The sequence below is a fragment of the Grampus griseus genome (genome assembly GCF_964374135.1).
Source record: "Grampus griseus genome assembly, chromosome: 12".
NCBI lineage: Eukaryota > Metazoa > Chordata > Mammalia > Artiodactyla > Delphinidae > Grampus > Grampus griseus.
In genome coordinates, this window is record NC_139006.1 from 16,082,073 (window position 1) to 16,102,955 (window position 20,883).

At 41.8% G+C, this 20,883-nt stretch overlaps 1 protein-coding gene and 1 long non-coding RNA gene across 2 annotated transcripts in view; both read left to right on the top strand.

The window, feature by feature from the left end:
• The window catches only part of LOC309831201, a 59,524-nt gene extending 44,040 nt beyond the window's left edge, over positions 1-15,484 (top strand). The window contains exon 4 of the long non-coding RNA XR_014297565.1: positions 15,361-15,484. This is a non-coding gene — a long non-coding RNA (uncharacterized lncRNA). The remainder of the gene's footprint in view (positions 1-15,360) is intronic.
• Positions 15,485-18,095: 2,611 nt separating this feature from the next.
• Positions 18,096-18,254, top strand: LOC309831303 (small ribosomal subunit protein eS27-like; the record flags this gene model as incomplete). The annotated part of the gene is made up of 1 exon (XM_082668405.1): positions 18,096-18,254. One exon carries the CDS (start codon positions 18,096-18,098, stop codon positions 18,252-18,254), a length of 159 nt encoding a protein of 52 aa, XP_082524531.1.
• Between the last annotated feature and the right edge of the window lie 2,629 nt (positions 18,255-20,883).

Here is a 20,883-nt window from a genome sequence, read left to right on the forward strand (position 1 = left end):
CTAAAAATTGTTGTTTATCTGAAATTCAATGTTAACTGGGATTATTATGTGCTAATTCTGGCCATCTTATCCAGTACCTATTCTCCCTTTCTTCCTTTTAGTAATAGGAGTTTCAGCCCAGCTAGAGACTGTTTCCATGCCTCCCTGGCAGTAGGAGTGGTCATGTGACTAGTTCTTGTCAGTAGAACAAGTGGAAGTGAAGTGTGTCACTTCAGCAACTTGCCCACTCAATTCCTCCATTTCCCCCCTTCTCACAGGATCAAATGATGATGCAGTGCTGGAGAGCCAGCTTGGACTGTGTAGATACAGACAGTACCCACCCCGGTATGGCAGAGCAACAACACAGAAGGAACCTGGGTCCCCATTCAGCTTCCAGGAGCAGAGCTGCCTCATCGCCTTGGACCAACTCCTACCTATGGGCAAGAATGTGAGAAAGGAGGAAATGTCTAACTTGATTAATCCCTGTATTTTGGGGTCTGTTTGTTATAGTAGCTTATTCATGGAAATAATAGAGCTGGGATCACTGCACTGGATCTGAAGGGCCTTACAGTTCCTGCCTACAATCTAGTCATTCAGAAACCCAACAAGATCCAGTTTCCACACATGCAGGGAAGCTGAATTGTATGCTTTTATCTGGATTCCCATGAGACCTGGCAGCCTTTTGAGATTTCTGCCTTGCTCATTTCCATTCATATGCTTGTAGTAATAGGAAACCATCTGGTTCTTGACACCAAAAGCTCCTAAAAAAATTCTCCCCTTTAATCCTGCACTTTTCATTTATATGTGTCCTTTCTGTCTTCCCTGCAAAATGTGGGCTCCATGAGGACCAGAATCATTATCTCCCGCCACTGCTATTTCCTAGCACCTAGTGTGGTACCCGATGCAAAGGAGGTGCTCAGTAGAGGATGGATGGATGGATGGATGGATGGATGGATGGATGGATGGGTGGATGGATGAAAAACTAGACTGTAGCTTATAGGAAAGAAGGCTTTATGGAATTTCTCCCCTTAAGTTCTGAATTCCTTCTGTCTTGACATTCTCTGTGTCACTGTGACATTTGAATAGGCCACATTCCCTTTTTTATCTCCAATTGTAGAGGCTTGCCTCAACAGAAGTGTTAAGTCAGGGAAACACGCCTTTAGGGCCTTCTTTTTTAGTTTTTTCTACAATCTTACAACCTTCTTGATAAGCACCCAGAGGCCTGACACTATGGACCTTCCCCAATCGTAAACAAAGTTTCCTTTCCTTGGTTCTACTTACTTAGCCTGGTTCATCTAGAAAACAGAGACTGAGACAAAGATTAATGTGCTGACACTTTATTTAGGAGGTAAAATCCTATGGAAGTGAGGATGTGGGAAAAAAAAGAGAAAAGAGGTGAGAAAAGATGCAAAGCAACGTGATGCATTTCCATGCTGGCCACTGATCCCAGTCATTCACAGCAGGAAGCTGACGCTTGTTTGCTTGGCAGACGGATTTTTCCAGAGGGGCCACAGAAGAAACCACAGCTAAGAGGGGTCTGTGAAGGGGAGGAAGGAGAGGGAATGTATCTGCTCAGCTCTCTCCCATTTCCCACTTCCCAGTGGTCAAGACTCATTGCTTGGGAAACTAACTTCCCTACACTTCCTGGTTGTGTAACCTGGCACCTTGCAGCCACCCAGGCTGGAAAATTCCCATGCATGGCATTGCATGAAGCCCAGTAGTAGAAGGATAACTCAGTGTGGGTAGGAAGCTGATCAGGAAAGAAGAAAGAAGATGGTAGTCGAGAAATCTGGAAAGGTTTATAAAGTGCAATTCCCCTGCATGACTCAGGTCCATTCATGCCCTTCCATAGGATAATATTGGGCCACCATTGTGTCTGTAAGAACCACATTGCCCTTACTGTTTCCCAAAGAGGAGAGAAACGAGTTCAGTCAGTTACAGAGTTTGTCTCAGGAAGGTGGCTGTCACAAACTCCAGGAAGGCTGAGACAAGAGGATTAGTGACACAAGTTACAGTCTGTGGTAGAAAGAATAATGCCCCATCCCCAAAAGATATCCATATCCTAATCCCTGGAACCTGTCAATATGTTATCTTACATGGCAAAATGCATATACGATAAAGTTAAGGACTTGGGTAAGGGGACTGTAGCCTGGATTATCGAGGTGGGCCCAATCTAATCACATGAATCCTTAAAATAAGAGAGTTTTCCCCAGCCGTGGTTAAAGAGAAACAGGACAACATAAGAAGGATCTGAGTAATGCTACGTTACTGGCTTTGCAGTGGAGAAAGGGGGCCACTAGCCAAGGAATGTGGGCAGCCTCTCAAAGCTGGAAAAGGCAAGGAAACAGATTTTCTCCTAGAGCCTCAGAAAGGAAGACAGCCCTGATGACACTTGATTTTAGCTCAGTGAGACCCATCTTAGACTTCTGACTTAAACAACTGTAAGAAAATAAATTTATGTTTTTCCAAGCCACAAAGTTTGTGGTAATTTGTTACAGCAGCAATAGGAAACTAATACACAGTCTCTACTGCTATAGCAAGTCCTAGGGCCATAATTCATTTATCATCTCCCTCCTCCACTACCCACCTGGATTTCCCTCATCTTCAGCTAGTATTTTTGTTGGTCAAGGTGACTTGCCTGATGGAATACCCAGACGTTCATCCCCAAGGGGTGCGAATGATTAGGTGCCCTTGTCGGGTCGCAGTTATTGTAACTGCCCACTAACAGTCATCCCAAGCATAGAAGTATCAAGTGATAACACTAGTGAACCCTCTGGGTTCCAGACATTCTCTATCCTGCCCCTGTTAAATACAGTTGAACCTTGAACTACGAGGGGGTGAATCCACATACAATTTATAGTTGGCTGTCTGCATCCATGGTCCCTCAGCAACCATGGATTCAACCAACCATAGACCAGATCATGTAGTACTGTAGTATTTACTATTGAAAAATATCCGAGTATGAGTGGATCCTTGCAGTTCAAACTCATGTTGTTCAAGGGCCAACTATAGCAGCAGCCCTAGTAATTCCCCCGGCAATCAGAACCGATTAACCCAGGTAGTGCAGTAACTCCCTTCTCTGTCTGTTGGTTCAGTGACATGAGGAGCCCAAAGTGACTAAGTGTTGTCACAATGTGCAATTCAGTGGAACCCTCCCTGTGTCCCCCAGCCTAAATGCTCCTCCAAAAATTAGAAACGCTTACCCTAGAGAGCCCAAGTTTACAGGGACGAGAAGCACAGAATCAGCAAGTGGATCATTGGGTATAATTGTGAGAAAGGCACCGTCTCCACCTCTGCCACCCCAGTCACTTTGTTCATGGGCCCATTGTGCAAGCTAGGAGGGCATTGAACAACAAGCCCCAATGAAGACAGAATTTCTTATTCTTTTTTGTATAACCAGCATAATAATGCTTTTTACATAGTAGTTAATATTGTTTATTTATTCAACAAACATTTAGTGAGGACCTACAATGTGGTAGACAATGAAATAAGTTAAAAATACCTGCTAAAAGTATCGGTGCTTATGTTGTGTTGGATTATATGGAAGCAAACACCAAGGTGGAGTTTTTGAGGGGTGCAGGACATTTAAAGGTTGGGAAGAGGCAGAAGGCAAAGTGCAAATGCAAGCTTGACAGAGCCTTGGTCAACCCATGGCTTAGGCCGCTTGGGCTGCTAAAACACAATACCATAGACTGGGTGGCTTATAAACAGCAGGCATTTTTCTCACCATTCTGGAGGCTAGAAAGTCCAAGATCAAGGTGCTGGCAGATTCTGTGTCTGAGGAGAGCCCTAGGTCACACAGCTGTTTTCTTGCTGTAACCTCACATGGCAGAACGGGAGTTCTCTGGGGTCTCTTTTGTTAAGGGCACTAATCACCCCCAAACGTCCTACCTCCAAATACTATCACCTTGGGGATTAGGTTTCAACAGACAGGTTTTACGGGGACACAAACATTGGGTCAACCCAGCAGGAAACTCATAGGACAAAACAGCCATTCCTTTATATGTCCTCATCCTTTTAGCCCTGATGCAGGCTGCCCTGGGAAGGGCATGATCTCAGGTGAGGCTGACCCTGAAGAAGCTGACAGCTGGAGGCCATCTGCTGACCGCATTCCTCACAGCTGGGCAGCAAGCCCTTCCTTGAAGAGGGATCTATCTGAATGGGACATCTCTGTGCCTACCAGAGTCCACCTCTTGCTCTGCTTGGACCCTGCCTCCATGTACTCTCCTCCATGGACCGGCTCCTCTATGGCCCCGTGGGTCTCTCTTCTTGAGGGAGAACTTGGAAGCGGGAATTAATGGGCTGAGCCGCGGCCCCTGCTGCTGCAGTTGGTCCCCATTCTCTTCCTTCTCCACTACCCGGTCTGGATTCACCTCCATCTCAGCTACCACCGCTGCTGGCTTTGGTGTCTTAGCTGGTGATGTGACTTATCGCTGAGCTTAGCAGGCAGGAAGTTTGTTAGAGAAGGCTCTCAGCACGACACCTGTGGGGCAAGTGAAGGAAGCAAGATGGGACAGAGAGAAGTTGTGACATAGTCACAGCGAGATTCCAGCTGACCCCTCAGGGAGCTCTGAAGCTGGGCTTACCCTTCAGAGCTGTCCCCATCTGGGGCCAAGAGGACTGGGCCTTTTCTGCCCCTGCCTTGACTTCTCATTGGATGCGAGCTGCCCTGGGGAAGTGGCTGTGACACTGGGTAGGATGGCTTTCTTCTGCCGAGGGCGATTCTCACACAAGGCTGACAGCTGAGGGCTGGTAACGGGGGTGTGTCAGCTGTGACAAGTGCCCTTCAGTCCCGAAGGGGGACGGCTGGTGCCAACCACAACAGCCCCATCTGTGCCCAGGACCCAACACTTGCCTCTCCCTGTCGCGGTCTCAAACTTGGCACCAGTCAGTGTTTCTCACTGACTCCTCTTTCCAGGTATTGTTATTGTAGTAAAATACACGTAACAGAAAATTTACCATCTTAACCATTTTTAAGTGCACAGTTCAGTATTGTTAAGTACATTCACGGCATTGTGCAACCAACCCCTGGAACGTTTTCATCTTGCAAGGCAAGCTCAATAGCCAGCCATTAAATAGCTCCTCATTCTTCCTTCTCCCCAGACCCTGGCAACCACCATCTGGCTTTCTGTCTCTAGAAATGTGACCATTTTAGGTACCTTATATAAGTGTCTTTTTGAGACTGTCCTATTTCACTTAGCATAATGTCCTCAAGATTCAACCATGTTGAAGCACATATCAAAATTTCCTTCCTTGGTAAGGAATAATACTCCATTGGGTGTTTCTACCACCTTTGGTTTATCCATTCATCCGTCAGTAGATACTTGGGTTGCTTCCACCTTTTGGCTATTGTGAATAATGCTGCTGTGGACAGGATATACAGATATCTCTTCAAGACCCTGCTTTAAATTCTTCTGGATAAAAAGCCAGATCTAAGATGTTTTTGTCCAAGACGTTTTCAATCTTTCATTGGCTTAACTCCTTCTAGACCCAGACAGAGGTGAGGATGAACCACCTACCTTCTTGTTAAGGAGGCAATCCTATAAATCAGAACACTCTGGGAGAGTCAGCTTGATGGATATCAAACCTGGCTTATGATTAATTATGAGCCAATATATGCCATCCAATAGTTTCTGTTTTTTCCACCAAAGGGAAAGAAACCATCTGTAAAGGAAATTTCCCACATGCTGCTTGAACTGTTTCACCTTTTGTTATTGTAACCACCAAGGTTAGTTAATCACAAACAGGACTTTGAGAAACAGTCTCTATGATGAAAGAAAATAAGGCAGGCAGGGGCCCAGCTCATTACCATGCTGAAGCTGATGAGGGTGTCTTTGTGTTGATGAGGGGAAAGCAGGGGCTGACAAGGGAGAGGTAGACCCTGGGAGGGGAGGTTGGGTGGAGTTAAAAAATTTTTGCCAAGAATCTAATAGTACATCATTTTGTTGGCCTGATTGTTTTAGGCTAAGCAATACCTGAGATTTCAAACAGCAAAAGTGAAAAGTGCATTCTTTATGAATTTTTAAAAACAACTCAGGCTTCTTGTCCAAGACCTATTTATTTGGACAAACACATACATTCAGAGTTTATTTCCTCTGTTTTCATTAAAGTTAAATCCAATCTGTATGACTCAAGCCAAAAGTTAAAAGCAGCATCAGATGTCTTTTGAGCTTTTCTTCACCCCAGGTAGCCAGCTGAAATAAGAAAGTGATCAAAGTAAACTTAAAAATCAGAACTCATTTTCTTAAGGAAATTCTCAACTCTGCAACTCACCCACACAGAGCAAGTGGATAATTGATACTGAATACAATAATGGCAAATTGTATGCATGCTTCCTAAAATAAGCAGAACTATACCACAGTGGTTGGCAAGGAGGCTTAAAATAAATAAATAAATAGATAAATAAGTAAGTAAGTAAATAAAAATAACAGAACTCCTTACCACAAAAGACTCACTTTTAATCATCATTTGAAATAATACCAGATGACTATGCTTCACACCCCCAAGAATGTGTTCTGAAAAGAATAAACCCTAAAAGTTACGTTGTTAGGGTTCAATTTTTAGTGAGCTGCAGCATAACTAAAGTTGGTAAATTTATGCTCTTGGGACATTCCCATTTTTATGAGAGCAATTGCATGTGATACTGTATATTTTCTCAGTTTTGTACAATGATTCTATACCTTAAATGACTTCCCTGGTGTTCATTTCAAGGAGAAAAAGAAATTGGCAAAAAACAAAACAAAACAAAAATCCCCAGCACATCTCTGACTTTCTCCATAGTTCCCCCTTTAACTAGCCAAAACATGGACAAATCTAAAACCTCCTTTCCCTTGCTAGCTGACTGAGACAGCTGGCTCTGATCTGACACCCTGATCAAACAATTTCTTCGCTTAATTTTTCCACTCTTTCTCCTTTGGCCTCTTCCTCTCTCTTCTATATTTGCACCCTCCCAAAAGGGAGTCCCACTTACTCAAAACTTCAAGGGAAAAATGAGTGGAAGGTAAATGAGGTAAGTGGCCCAAATCTGTGTGAACAATGGACTTTTCACTCTTCTCAAGGTGGCTTTGACATAGAAAGCTTTCCCATTCCTAGGAAATGGTCATGAATTCATTTCTTAAGAGTAACAGTTTGTGGTAATACCTAATTCACAATATCTATTACACAAGAATCTAATGAGCTTCCGTAACCCAACTTATGTCCTGAAGATTTAATCTTAGCTTTAAAGTCAAAGTCGATTTGTATGAAAAGAAATTTTTATCATGGAAGTTGCAGCTGTCTTTGATAAAAATTGTATCCTTCACTTTTCATTGTCAAAACTTTGCACAGCTGACACAAACCATCCTGATCTGTTTGCAGACATTGCAAAGGCTAGTTACCATAATGACCTAAGTGTTAAATTAAGGGCAAGAACTTTCTGGAAATGTTGTCACTACATGCTGACATATTTGACCAATATAGTGGGTGAGCTTAGGTCAATACACACTAACTTCTGTTTTCATGGTTAATTATAATAGAGATAAGGCATTTGTGTATCATTCATTCATATTTAGATGTTTACCATGGCCACATCCAAGCCATCCTAGCCCACCTCCCCAGTTTTTTAAAGGTGTCCAGCGAGTCTGTAAACTCAGTAAATGATCCCAGAGTCAGGCAACCAGCATTTTCTGAAAGTTTTCTTTGGTGTTTAATTAAAACCCTCAGTGCAATTAGCGAACAATTGATCACCACTGTGATGGTTAATTTTAGCAGTCAACTTGACTGGGCTGAGATGCCCAGATAGCTGGTGAAACATTATTTCTGGGTGCGTCTGTTTCTGGAAGAGATTAGCATTTGAATCGGTAGACTGACAAAGAAGTTCACCCTCTCCAATCAGTTGAGGGCCTGAACAAAACAAAAAAACAGAGCAAAGCTCTATATGCTTTTTTTTTTTTTGCTTGAGCTGGGACTTTCATCTTCTGCTGTTGGACAGTTTCTCTTCCAGTTCTCAGGCCTTTGAACTAGGAATTAGACTTACAACAGCAGCCCCCCAGTTCTTGAGCTTTTGGCCTTGGACTCAATCGCACCACCAGCTTTCCTGCTTCTCCAGAAGACATATGGGCAGATGGTGGGACTTCTCAGCCTCCATAATCATGTGAGCTAATTTCTATCATAAATCTCTCTCTCTCTCTCTCTCTCTCCCCATATATATATATATATAGATAGATAGATATAGATAGTTATAGATATAGATAGATAGATAGATAGATAGATAGATAGATAGATAGATAGATAGATTCTCCTATTGGTTCTGTTTTCCAGGAGAACTGAGACAACCAACGTTCAGTAAAATAACACAGGGTATGTTATTACCTGTCTCTGGTTAAATAATTCTCTTCATTCACATTTTCTTTGTAAGTTCTATTTACCAATTGTTTAACCATATTTTGTGATTCTCTGAACCATCTGCTAGTTTTGGCAACATATACTGACTCACAATTAGAAAGCAGCAAAGTGAATGGTGGCCAGTCCATCTCTTTGCTTTAGGTCCCCTGGACCAAGCCTAGTTTGCTCCAAAAGAAACAATGTCTGTCCTAGGCTCAGACCAGCTCCATTTCATTGTTACTCTTTTGCACCTGCCCCGGAACTACCTTATACTTACTATTCAGCAGCTTGCCCACACCTGGAAACCCCTAATTTAGCCCAAGAATTTCTCTAGTCTCACCCAAAGTCCTGCAAATCTCATAAAACCCCTTGAATTCACAACAAGAGCAAAAGTTCTCTTTCTGTAATGGCCCAGAATTCTTCCAAGGGACAGTAGAGAAAACTATAGACTTGAGAGGTGGCACCAAAAAAATAGGGTTTTTTTCCCTATTGGCCAATCTCAGTCAATTAAATTCTACAATTTGAGAGCATTCCTTTGGATGTTGGCAATAAATTGCCAGGAAGGTTAAAACATACCTGTGTGTAATCCATTGTCATTATCAGTCATGACTTCATTGGCATCAGTCAATTTCTCATACTGGCTACAGTGACCAGTTCTTAGGAACTTGCAAGCTGGGTTATCTGAAGGCCAGAGCTTGGGGTACTTACTGCCTGTGGGGTGCTGGCTTTGTCTTGCCAGAGCACAAAATCCTGAGGGTGTGGGGTGCCTGGAAGCAGAGGGAGGGGCACTAAATGAAGAGGTAAGAATAGACAAGCAAGGTAAATCCCTCGCAACTTTGTGCTTTGAGAATAAGAGTTATGCAGATTCCAACAGAAAAGAAGCAAATGTGTTCCGTGAGGTCAGACTTTGTCTACCAACAAAGTTCATACGGTAATAATGCCTTGGAGAATTTCCCATCAATAACAAGATCAACATTTATATAGTGTTTATTATGTGCGAGGCACTGTTCTCAACGCTTTACATGTATTTATTTATTTAATCATCACAACAACTCCATAAGGTAAGCACTATTTTTTTTAAAAAAAAAATAGTGCTTTTTTTATTTTATTTTATATTGGAGTACAGCCTGTTAACAATGTGATAGTTTCAGGTGCACAGCAAAGTGACTCAGCCATACATATACGTGTATCCATTCTCCCCCAGACTCCCTTCCCATCCAGGCTGCTGCATAACATTGAGCAGAATTCCCTGTGCTATACAGTAGGTCCTTGTTGGTTATCTTTTTTATTTTTATTTTTAATTAAAAAAATTTTTCTTTTTTTTTTTGCGGTACGTGGACCTCTCACTGTTGCGGCCTTTCCCGTTGCGGAGCACAGGCTCCGGGCCCAGCCGCTCCGTGGCATGTGGGATCTTCCCAGACCGGGGCACGAACCCGTGTCCCCTGCATCGGCAGGCAGACTCTCAACCACTGCGCCACCAGGGAAGCCCCTGGGTAAGCACTTTTTTTTTTAATATGGGGGGTTTTTTAAAATTTATTTATTTAATTTATTTATTTTTGTCTGCGTTGGATCTTCGTTGCTGCACGCAGGCTTTCTCTAGTTGTGGCGAGCAGGGGCTACTCTTCATTGCTTTGTGAGGGCTTCTCATTGTGGTGGCTTCTTGTGTTGTGGAGCCCGGGCTCTAGGTGCATGGGCTTCAGTAGTTGTGACACGTGGGCTCGGTAGCTGTGGCTTGCAGGCTCCAGAGCGCAGGCTCAGTAGTTGTGGCACGCAGGCTCAGTAGTTGTGGCTCGCGGGCTCTAGAGCACAGGCTCAGTAGTTGTGGCGTGTGGGCTTAATTGCTCCATGGCATGTGGGATCTTCCTGGACCAGGGCTCGAACCTGTGTCCCCTGCATTGGCAGGTAGATTCTTAACCACTGTGCCACCGTGGAAGCCCTAAGGTAAGCACTATTTTTAAACTCCATTTTCAGATAAGAAAACTGAGCTTCAGAGACATCTATGACCTGGCCCTGGTCTATTGTCTAAAAGGCTTTGAAATCTTTGATTTGCCAGCACATCAAGAGCAGGTCCACATTTTAGAATAGGACTCATGTTAATTAAGATTACTATGTCCAGGGACTGACTGAAAAAAAATAGCTCTTCCATGGTGACTCATGGCTTATGTTTTTAAACCTGAGCTTTGCCTCCACAAAACCAATATATCAGCTCCTATATTTGTCCTCATGTAGTGCAATGGCTTGGCCTGTTAAATTTCTGTTTGAGACTCCCTATTATATGGTATCACTGTATCAGCTATACCATAGAGCTATGCAACACAAAACACAAAATTTCAAAGTAAAACCGCAAACAATATTGTCACTACTTGTCAATTAAAAGGACAGACTTCAATCAAGAAAATAAATACATTATTCATGGGTGATAAACAAAGCAATGTGATATTGGGTTAACAACAACTTTGACAGTCTTAACATACTTGCTTTTTAAAATCTGCAAGAAACAAATGTACCAGCTGAATGCAGTTGAACAAAATCATTATAGGATTAACAGTTTTCTGACCCACTTACTAAAAAAAGCTGAATCACTCAATTGAGACCCAGGGGAAATGCAGATTATACCTTTGCCATACTTGGTTTTTCTTCAATTAAATTACATTCTGTAACCAGTTTTTGAGTCCTTGCCATCTTCTTTTCTTTTAATTGGGTGATTTCATTTGCCTTCTTGAATATAAGCCTTTGCAAATTCTTGATTTTTGTAATTGCAAATGTATAATAGAACATGCATCCAGCTTTTTTCTATGCAGTTATTTTCCAAACCCATCAGGGAGGCCTGCTTCTCTCCCTAATCCTTTCCTTTATTAGATTGGGGGTGGATGGGTGGAGTGAGCTGTCAGGAAGAGAAGTCCAATGCTCTTTGCTTACAGATGGGAACTGAGGAAGATGGGGGAAACGGTCACTCCACCTGTAGTCACCCTGACCCAGTAAAAGAGAGGCGCTTCCATTCCCGCAGGTATGGAGCCATTGTGAGCTGTTTCCTATCGCCAGGCCTTGACTAATGCTTTTCCAACTACAGAGAATAACCTTTCTCCTCCTGTCAAGTATTCTAGCCCTTCTCTTCCATCCAGTGTAGCTTCCTTTAAGGAGGTTTCTTCCAGATGAGGAAACTCTTTTCATTTTCAAGCCCATTGATATAATTCCTGACCAACATCTCATCAACAACTCACTCTTAGAATTGCTATGTTTATACTGATTATATGCTTGTCTTATTTCCCTGGGCAGGCCAAATGTCCTCAGCCATAGCCAGATCGAAGGGCATGATTGTGTGATTCTCCCTCTTTTTTCTGGCTTTCTTGTTTCTGGCAATAGCACCATCATTCTGTTTCCCAGGTTAGAACCTCAGAGGCATCTCTGCATCCTTCTTTTTCCTCATTTCCACTCCCTAATCTCCAGTCAGTCTCCAAATCCTAGCAATTCTTTCTTTTCGGCCTCTCTGACATCTTTTCCCCATTTCCATCATCCCTTTCATCTAGACCCTTCCAGCAGCGTCATAACTGGCCTCCCCGATTCCCAACTCCCACCGTGAGCTCATCCTTAACACCAGTGCCCGATGATTCTCCTCCCTGAACTACAGCTGTATTCAGATCACTTCACGATTTTAAAATCTCCAGTGGCCCCCATTGTCTTCAGCTCAGCATTCAAAGCTACATAGGTGGAAAGACCACAGGTTTTATAAGCAATCTGATCTCTGTTCTAATACCAGCTCTGCCCTTCACTAGTTGCAGGATTTTGGGCAAGACCCTGACCCTCTCAGAACCTGTTCCCACATCTATAAAATGGGGGTAATAATACCCAAGTGGAAAGATTATTGTAAGTTTTAAGCTAGACAATGTAAGCCAATCCTTTGGCTACCGGTAGTTGGCACTCAATAAATGGCATCTTTCCTTCTTCTGGGAGCCAATGCCAACCTATCTTTACCTTTACAACTTTATTCTTCTTCTTCCTTGGCTGTTCTCCAAACACAACTTCCTTCCCCAGGGTCTTTGGAGAAGCTGTTCTCTCTACTTGCCTTGCCTTCCATCTTTGCCCATATAATTCCCTATGTCCTTTAAGGGCCACAGTCATGAAGTGTTCCTTGATCAGTTTTGTCAAATATTGTCAGTGGCATGCCAAGGGGGGAGGTAAGAATGTGTTGCCACTGACATTGTTGAGGATTGCCAGCTCATAGTGATAATAGAAAGCACACAGACTTTTAGTTTTATGCTACTGTATCTAATAATATCTCCCTTCTCTGAATTCCAAAAAATGCAAAGCATCGTTTATAAGGTATTTAATATACTGTTTAATATAATTCAATACTGGTTATTATTATAGTTATTTCTATTCACATTTTCTATCCATTATTAAACTGTAAACTTTTTGAGGGCAAGTATCATAACATATAAATCCTTGTTTCTCCTGCATAACAGCTTCTATGCAATAAATGTTCTGGATAAATGAAGAGGTTAATATCAACCATACAGACCAAGTTAATATGTAACACATCTGGCATTCTGAGATCAAGGTGGCTTTTTTTGGCCGCACTGAGCGGTTTGTGGGATCTTAGTTCCCCAGCCAGGGATCAAACCCGTGCCCTTGGCTGTGAAAGTGTGGAGTTCTAACCACTGGACCGCCAGGGAATTCCCAAGGTGGCTTTTTTTAACGTCTTACTGTGTGAGCACTGACTCTGTGCTAGGCAATGTGCTAAGTGCTTTACATACATCATTCATTATAAAAATGTATCAAGTTCCTACTGTATCCTAAGCACTGTGCTAGGCCTTAAGAAGACATTAGTGAACAACATTGTTTACTTACACAATGCCTGGTGGCCAGAGAGGTTAACTAACTTACCCAGGGTTATTCAGCTAGTAACTGGGGGAGCCTCAGTTGGAAACTGGGTCTTACCCTAGCAACCATGTTCTTAACCACTATATTATATTTCCTCTGGTGTGAGCTATAGCGAAGCCATAGGAGACTGGTGATTGCCCAGTTTGACCACACTCTCTTACACAAGCAATGATGGAATCATTCTCGAGGATAGGGATTTGTATTTTCCTAAATCCTAAAGGGCTTTTATAATGTTAATACCAAACCCATACCAACTTCTGATGGTTACTTAATTAATACTTACTGGCCAACTACTTTGATAACTATATAATCCAGTGGACTTCTTCATGACTTGGGAATTTCAAAATTCACCGTAAAAAATTAATCCTCAATAAAAGCTTATTTCTCCCAGTGACTGTCAAGTATAAATTAAATTACCAATATTAACTGGTGCATTATTCCACCTGTCTTCCCAGAACACTTAACTTGCCTACATACACACCTCAGACACAAACAAAACTACATTCTGCAGAACAGGCAATTAAACCTTGACTCTTCAGATAATGATGTTTCCTTTTATCACAGAAAGGCACCAAGAAGCCCATCTAGGCTTTTTACTAAGAGCAAGAAGTAGTAGTAGCAGTGATAACACAAACTATGAAAAATAGATTAAAGGCATTTTGCCTATCCACCAGCAAAAGTTTTCAGTTGTCCTGGCAACTGGATGATATACTACTTCTACAATCAGTTTACTCTGAAAATGACAAAGAAAAATAAAGAGAAAATGGGGGGGAGGGGAATTCACTTAAGAAACAGTGTTATTATGAGCAGTATCAATAGGTATAATTAACTTGCCAGCCAACAGATTAAATCAGAATGTGATGCAGAAAGAATAAGACATAACAAATATTTGGCAAATTCTTGAAATGAAATAAAACTAGGAAGTGTCTAGGGGCTTCCCTGGTGGCGCAGTTGTTGAGAGTCCGCCTGCCGATGCAGGGGACACGGGTTCGTGCCCTGGTCCGGGAAGATCCCACATGCCGCGGAGCGGCTGGGCCCGTGAGCCATGGCTGCTGAGCCTGCGCGTCCGGAGCCTATGCGCCGCAACGTGAGAGGCCACAACAGTGAGACGCCCGCGTACCGCAAAAAAAAAGCAAACAAACTAGGAAGTGTCTAAAAATAGCTTCAGATGAATGATCTATGTACAAAACACATCAGTAGTGTGTTTAGGGCCAAGATCATTGAAAAGAAGTAGGAAAATGTGAGCACAGAAAATTAAATCACAAATCTTTCTATATTTGGGCATTGGAAGACCCGAAAATACCCAACTCTTGAGCATAAAGCAGTTGTTTTCTGATGAGTTTGAGCAGTGGAGACTGCCAAATCACTAGAAGAGAGAGTGAATGTAGGGAGCAATTTAGTCAATGTTGGGAGCGATTCAGCCCAAAACAGAAGGGTTTTGTTGTTGTTGTTGTTTCTTTGTTTGTTTGCCTAAGTGGTATGGCTCTATTATGAGCTGGTTTCCAGATGCGAATTCTTAAGAGCAACCAAAGGCACCCTTGGGCTCACATCACAGCCTCTCTTGTGTATAACCCATTTATATATTTCTCAGGCAACAAATCCCATGGTCAGATTGTAGAAGCCTGTTGTTTTAGATCAGGATTTCTCAACCTCGGTGCTACTGGCATTTAGGGACAGATAATTCTTGTTGGGGGTGGGTGCTGCTGTCTTATGCATTGCAGAGTGTTTAGCAGCATCTCTGGCCTCTATCCACTGGATGCCAATAGCGACCCCCATCCCCAGTTGTGAAAACCAAAAATGTCTCCAGATACTGCCTAATGTCCCCAGGGGGCAAAATCACCCCCAGTTGAGAACCACTGGTTTAGAGGATGCAGAGATGATCATCCAGCCCAACCCTGTACCATACGGATGAGGAAACCAAAGCCCAAACACACTGAATTCCTTTCTCAAATGTACACAGCTGGTTAAACACAGATCTAATCCAGGAGCCTCAGGTCATCACTCTCAGTAACTGCACTATATGCCAACTTTAGTCATTTGCATACCACCGTCATGATTTTGCTCTACCCAATGACACTTTATTATTTATTATTTTTATTGAGTTGACTATTTTTTAACTTGATAAATTTATTTTAAAAGGAAATGGAGGGGCTTCCCTGGTGGCACAGTGGTTGAGAATACGCCTGCCAATGCAGGGGACACGGGTTCGAGCCCTGGTCTGGGAAGATCCCACAAGCTGCGGAGCAGCTAAGCCCATGCGCCACAACTACTGAGCCTGTGCTCTAGAGCCTGCAAGCCACAACTACTGAGCCCGCATGCCTAGAGCCTGTGCTCCACAACAAGAGAAGCCAGCACAATGAGAAGCCCACGCACTGCAGCGAAGAGTAGCCCCCGCTTGCCGCAACTAGAGAAAACCCGCACACAGCAATGAAGACCCAACACAGCCAAAAATAAGTATATAAAATAAATTTATTTTAAAAAAAAGGAAATGGGGAACTATATTCAATACCTTGTAATAGCCTATAGTGGAAAAGAACCTGAAAAAGAATACATATATAACTGAATCACTTTGCTGTATACCGGAAAACTAACACAACATTGTGAATCAACTATACTTCAATTAAAAAAAAAAAAAAGGAAACAGGCATATAAAGAAAAAGAAGTCAGACATAAAAGATATGAAAAATCACGGTGTCAGAGGGAGAAACCTGTGCTTTTTTTTTTTTTTTTAAGTCCTCGCAGCTTGTAGGATCTTAGTTCCCCAACCAGGTATCAAACCCGGGCCCCTGCAATGGAAGCTCGGAGTCCTAACCACTGGACGCCAGGGAATTCTCTGTGCTCAGTTATTTTATGTATTTATTTTTCAAGCACCCACACTGTGCCTACCATGTGCCAGGCACTATTTTAAGTGCTGTACATACATGAAATCTTTTTATCTTAATAACAACCTAAAAGTAAAAGGGAAAAGGGAGTGTGGGGTGGGGTTGAGGGGACCCTGAGAGGATGAAGGGAAAGGTGGGAGGGGCTGCCAAGGTGAGAACCTAGAGCTGGGAGGGGCTGGGAAGGAGTCCCAGCAGGGCATGCTGGGGCACCGTGATAGGTAGCAGAGAAAGCACACGCCTACACCAGGCAAGGCAGGGTATCTGCTAAAGACTGACACTACTGAGCATCAGCCACTGAAGTTAATGTTTTTCCCTTAAAAATCAAGTTGAGAATCAGTAGAGGTACACACACCACACTTTGCAAAATGTTGAGTCAATTCATCTCCAAAAAATATAAAAAGCTTTTGGGTAACATTTTAGGAATTTTTGAGACTTTTATGTTCCCACGACTAGTTCATAAGTAAAATATAAAACTTAAAAAAATGCACACACACTTAAAATTGCTGAATGAAAATACCAAGTGTAGAACTGCTTTATCACGTTTTGCCAGCTCCTCATGTTTCTTCCACACTTAACTTTTCAAAAACAAATTTTCTGTAATATGTTTTGTCTTTTACACTTTCCAGTTTTTGCAGGTCAGGATGCTAATAAAAATAAACAGTTTGAGGAAATTCGATGAGTGTTATCATATTTGGAAATATCAGGGTTTCTAAAAAATAAAACATTTCATGCTTTACTCTTAGTGATGTGACAGCACTTATGTGGAAATCCATCCATTGCACGTTAAGTTGGGTCATACCTAAGTTCACCAAAATATCCAGGTACCAAAAGCAACACTGAAGCAAATATATTATAAAGGAATATAAAAATGATGAAAATGTGAGGCTTAGTAACTAAGAGCAAACACTTTAGAGTTAGACAGCATCATAGTATCACGTCCTAGTATATACTAGTGTTATATACCAGCATTATAGGGTCATTGTGGGGATTAAATGAGATGTCATAAAGGATTTAAGGAATTAAATGCTAAATATATTCTAGCCACTATTATTATAGTATGAAGCAGAATAAACTAAATAATAAGCTTCTTAGAAGTCCGAGGGTTTTTATATCTTTGCTTTGATGAGTTTTGAATCCTGCCACTAATTTCCATGTGGGGAGGTACTTGTTCATTCTTCTCAGCTTAGGGTTGACCTGTCTCGAATGGCTTTAAATCAGCAATTTTCGAAGTGTGGTTCGTCAACTCCTGAGGTCCCAAAGAGCCTTTCAGAGGGTCAAGGAAGGAAGCACTATTTTCATAATAATTGCAATGATAGTAATTCTAATTTTATTAATAAGAGTAAAACTAATTTCATAATCTCATATTTTATTTCATAATTTCATGTTAGTAGACATAATACTAATTGTCTAATACTATTTTTGTTTTTCACTGTGTTGACATTGGCATTGGTAATGCAAAAGGAATAGTGGGTAAGTAACTCTACTGATACCTTAGCATGATTCATGACAGTGGTACCAAAGCGAGTTATTCTTCACTACTATGTGCTCACAAGAAGAAGAAGAAGAAAGCTAATTTCATTTAAAAATGTGCCTGATGAAGCAGTACTTTTATTAAATCCCAATGCTTGAGTACACATCTTTTTAATATTCCATGTGATGAAATGGAAAGTACCGATAAAGCACTTCTGCTGCATACCTAAGTATGTTGTTGTCTTGAGATAAAGCCCTTGTACCATCATTTGAATTAGGAGTTGAACTAGTCACGTTTTTCATGGAACACCGTTTTTACTTGAATGAATGATAGACAGACTTTGGTATTCAGATTTGGGTATCTGGCAGATATTTACTCAAAAATGAATGTACCACCCTTTCTGGCAGTGACAACCTCCCCACGAGAACGTGCCTCTCGCAAAGGATCCCCTTCATCCCTCTCCAGAGGAGAAGAGGAAACACAAGAAGAAGCACCTGGTGCAAAGCCCCAATTCCTGTTTCATGGATGTGAAATACCCAGGATGCTATAAAATCACAACCATCTTTAGCCATGCACAAACAGTAGTTTTTTGTGTTGGCTGCTTTACTGTCCTCTGCCAGCCTACAGGAGGAATAGTAAGGCTTACAGAAGGATGCTCCTTTAGACAGAAGCAGCACTAAAAGCATCCTGAATCAAAATGAATGGGAAACCATCCCAATAAACACATTTTGGATTAAAAAAAAAAGAATGTACCAAGTCTGTCACTTCAAGGAAAACAATAGACACTATGGTTACCAATGATAAAACTGGAGCTTTCCAGTAGAAATAAGAATTTTGGAAAACTCATACACACCTCAGTGAGCTTGATAGCTTGCCAATACATAAAGACCTTTCTGATGAGATCAGTGGTTATATTAATGAATGGTATTTTAAAATATATATAGTATAATGACATGTGACAATATTTGGAAGATCTGCATAACTCAGTGAACCAATATTTTCCCAATGACTGATACATACTTTTAAAGAATCAATCACACATGGGTAAAAGATCCATTCAAAGCGAAAGGTAGATCAGTGGATTTCCTTGATGTGGTTTTAGATTCCACCTTGCAACTAACCTTTAAGAAGCTATCACTTGCCGAGTTTTGGTGTATTATCAAAGAAAAATATCTTCAACAATCAGAAAAGGCTATTAAAATATTCCTCCTTTTCCCAATTGCATCTTTGTGAGACCAGATTCTCTCCATATATTTCAACCAAAACAAAACATCACCACATTGAATGGAGAGGCAGATATAAAAGTCCATTTTCTACTGTTAAGCCAAACATTAGAGATTTAGAAAAATGAAAAACAATGCCTTTCTTCTTGCTCATTTTTTTTTGGAGGGGAATATATATTTTTCATTAAATACATTATGTTAAGATTTAACAGGTTTATTTTAAATATTTAAAATTAAAATTTTTTCTGTTTTAATTTTTAATACAGTAAATATCAATATCTAAACCTATATAAAGTTTTTTGATATCTTTGATGATTTTTAAGAGTGTAAAGAGGTTCTGAGACCAAAAAGTATAAGAACCACTATTCTAAATAGTTCTCCAAACTTGGGCTGGTCTCCTTTGACTATTCACAAGAAGATAGTACTTAGGGCCAAACCTGTAGTAGAAAATGATCACTTCCTAGTCCGGTTAGGCAGGGGAACATTGTGAAGAAGGATCCTCAGAAATTAGAGTTAGCATTGTAATAGTTCATTCTCACAGTAACAGGCAAGTCTAATAGAGTAGGACCATCGAGTTTAAGGAAGGCAAGAAAAAGACCTTTAGGGAAAGACAGGCTGCAAGTCTGCATCAGGAAAAATAAATAGCTGAAACAAACGACTTTGAATTAGGAATTCTGTTTGCTCTTGATATGTGTGTCCCTAATCTATTTATAGGAGTAACTTCTCCTTTCCTGATCAAAAAAGACAAAAGGGATTCTTCAGTTGGGTCTCACCATGGGCCCACAATTTCTGCTCAAGAGGGCATAATAAAAAGTGTGAGAACAATGCATTGTTGGAATGGTACCATGGTCAACTTTCAAAATTTAGCTCTAAGACTGATGTGGGAACCCCTCTATGGTCTGTCTCCTTTTCAGTCAACAAGAGAACAAAGTCAGCCCTGAGGCTCAGGACCTTTAGGATTCTGACCTTCAGCCTGAGGGTAGAAGGTGATGTATATACCTGAGTATTGTTTAGGCTCTGAATTTAATAAGGACAAAAAGCCATGAGAAACCATTTGACTCATTTCAGCCGCTCAGTGTCCTGAAATATTCCATCTTACTGTAATGAAAAGAATCAAAATACGATCTAACTCAAAAATGGGTTGTTGTCCAAGAGGAAAGGGAATAGTGACCAATTCTAGCTTCAGATGGGATTGTTTCTGAAAATAGAAGACAGAGCATTACCAATGAGGTCAAAGCAAGAACTGACTGGAATCACCCAGTAGGTTCTTCAGTGCTTGGTTTGATCATTGCAGTAAGCTTTCCCGATAGCACCTTGGATATCGATACAGGCCATCTTGATCACAAATTTACCTTCCTCAACACTTATATGTGAGGAAAGTAAAGAATAACGATATATATGTGAACCCTGGAGTCAGCCTGTCTGGATCTGATCCTGTATTTCTCAAGGCCTCAATTTCCTCCTCTGTAAAATGAGAAGAGTGATAGTACTGACTTTTAAGATTCTTGAGAGGATTATCTAAGATAATGCGTATAAAGCACTTAACACAAGACATGGCACATACTAAGCGCCTAATAAACGGAAGTTATCATGGAGCGTCTTTGCTTCGTTATTTCCATCTGTGAGCAGTTTTTTCCGTTGTTTCTCAACATAACCCCTTTCTTTCGGGGCTGCTGATCTCTGAGGCATCTGGTCCCTTATATCCCTGAGTCATCATCATTGAGATGCTGGGTTTCTGAAGTCATCCCTCCTACTGCTCTCTAGGGCTCCCTCTCTTGACTGCTTAGCTCTCACGGGGGCTCAGACCCACAAGCCGTGGCTGCAAGTCTCTGTCGGGCTTGGCCACCCGTCTTGGAGAAATGTCCTCAGTCCCCTTGGTGATCACCTAAGACTGAGACCCATTGGACCCAGAGAAACGCCCCAGCCCTGAAGAGGGAGTGAGGCGGGGGGTGGGGCCGTCCCCTAAGGTGAGAACAAGGCTAGGGGCGAGGCCGTTCTCGGAGGTGCGCGCGAGGCCACACCCCGAGGTGAGCGTGCTGGGGGCGGAGCCACACCAGGTGGACGTGAGGCCGGGGGCGCGGCCGCG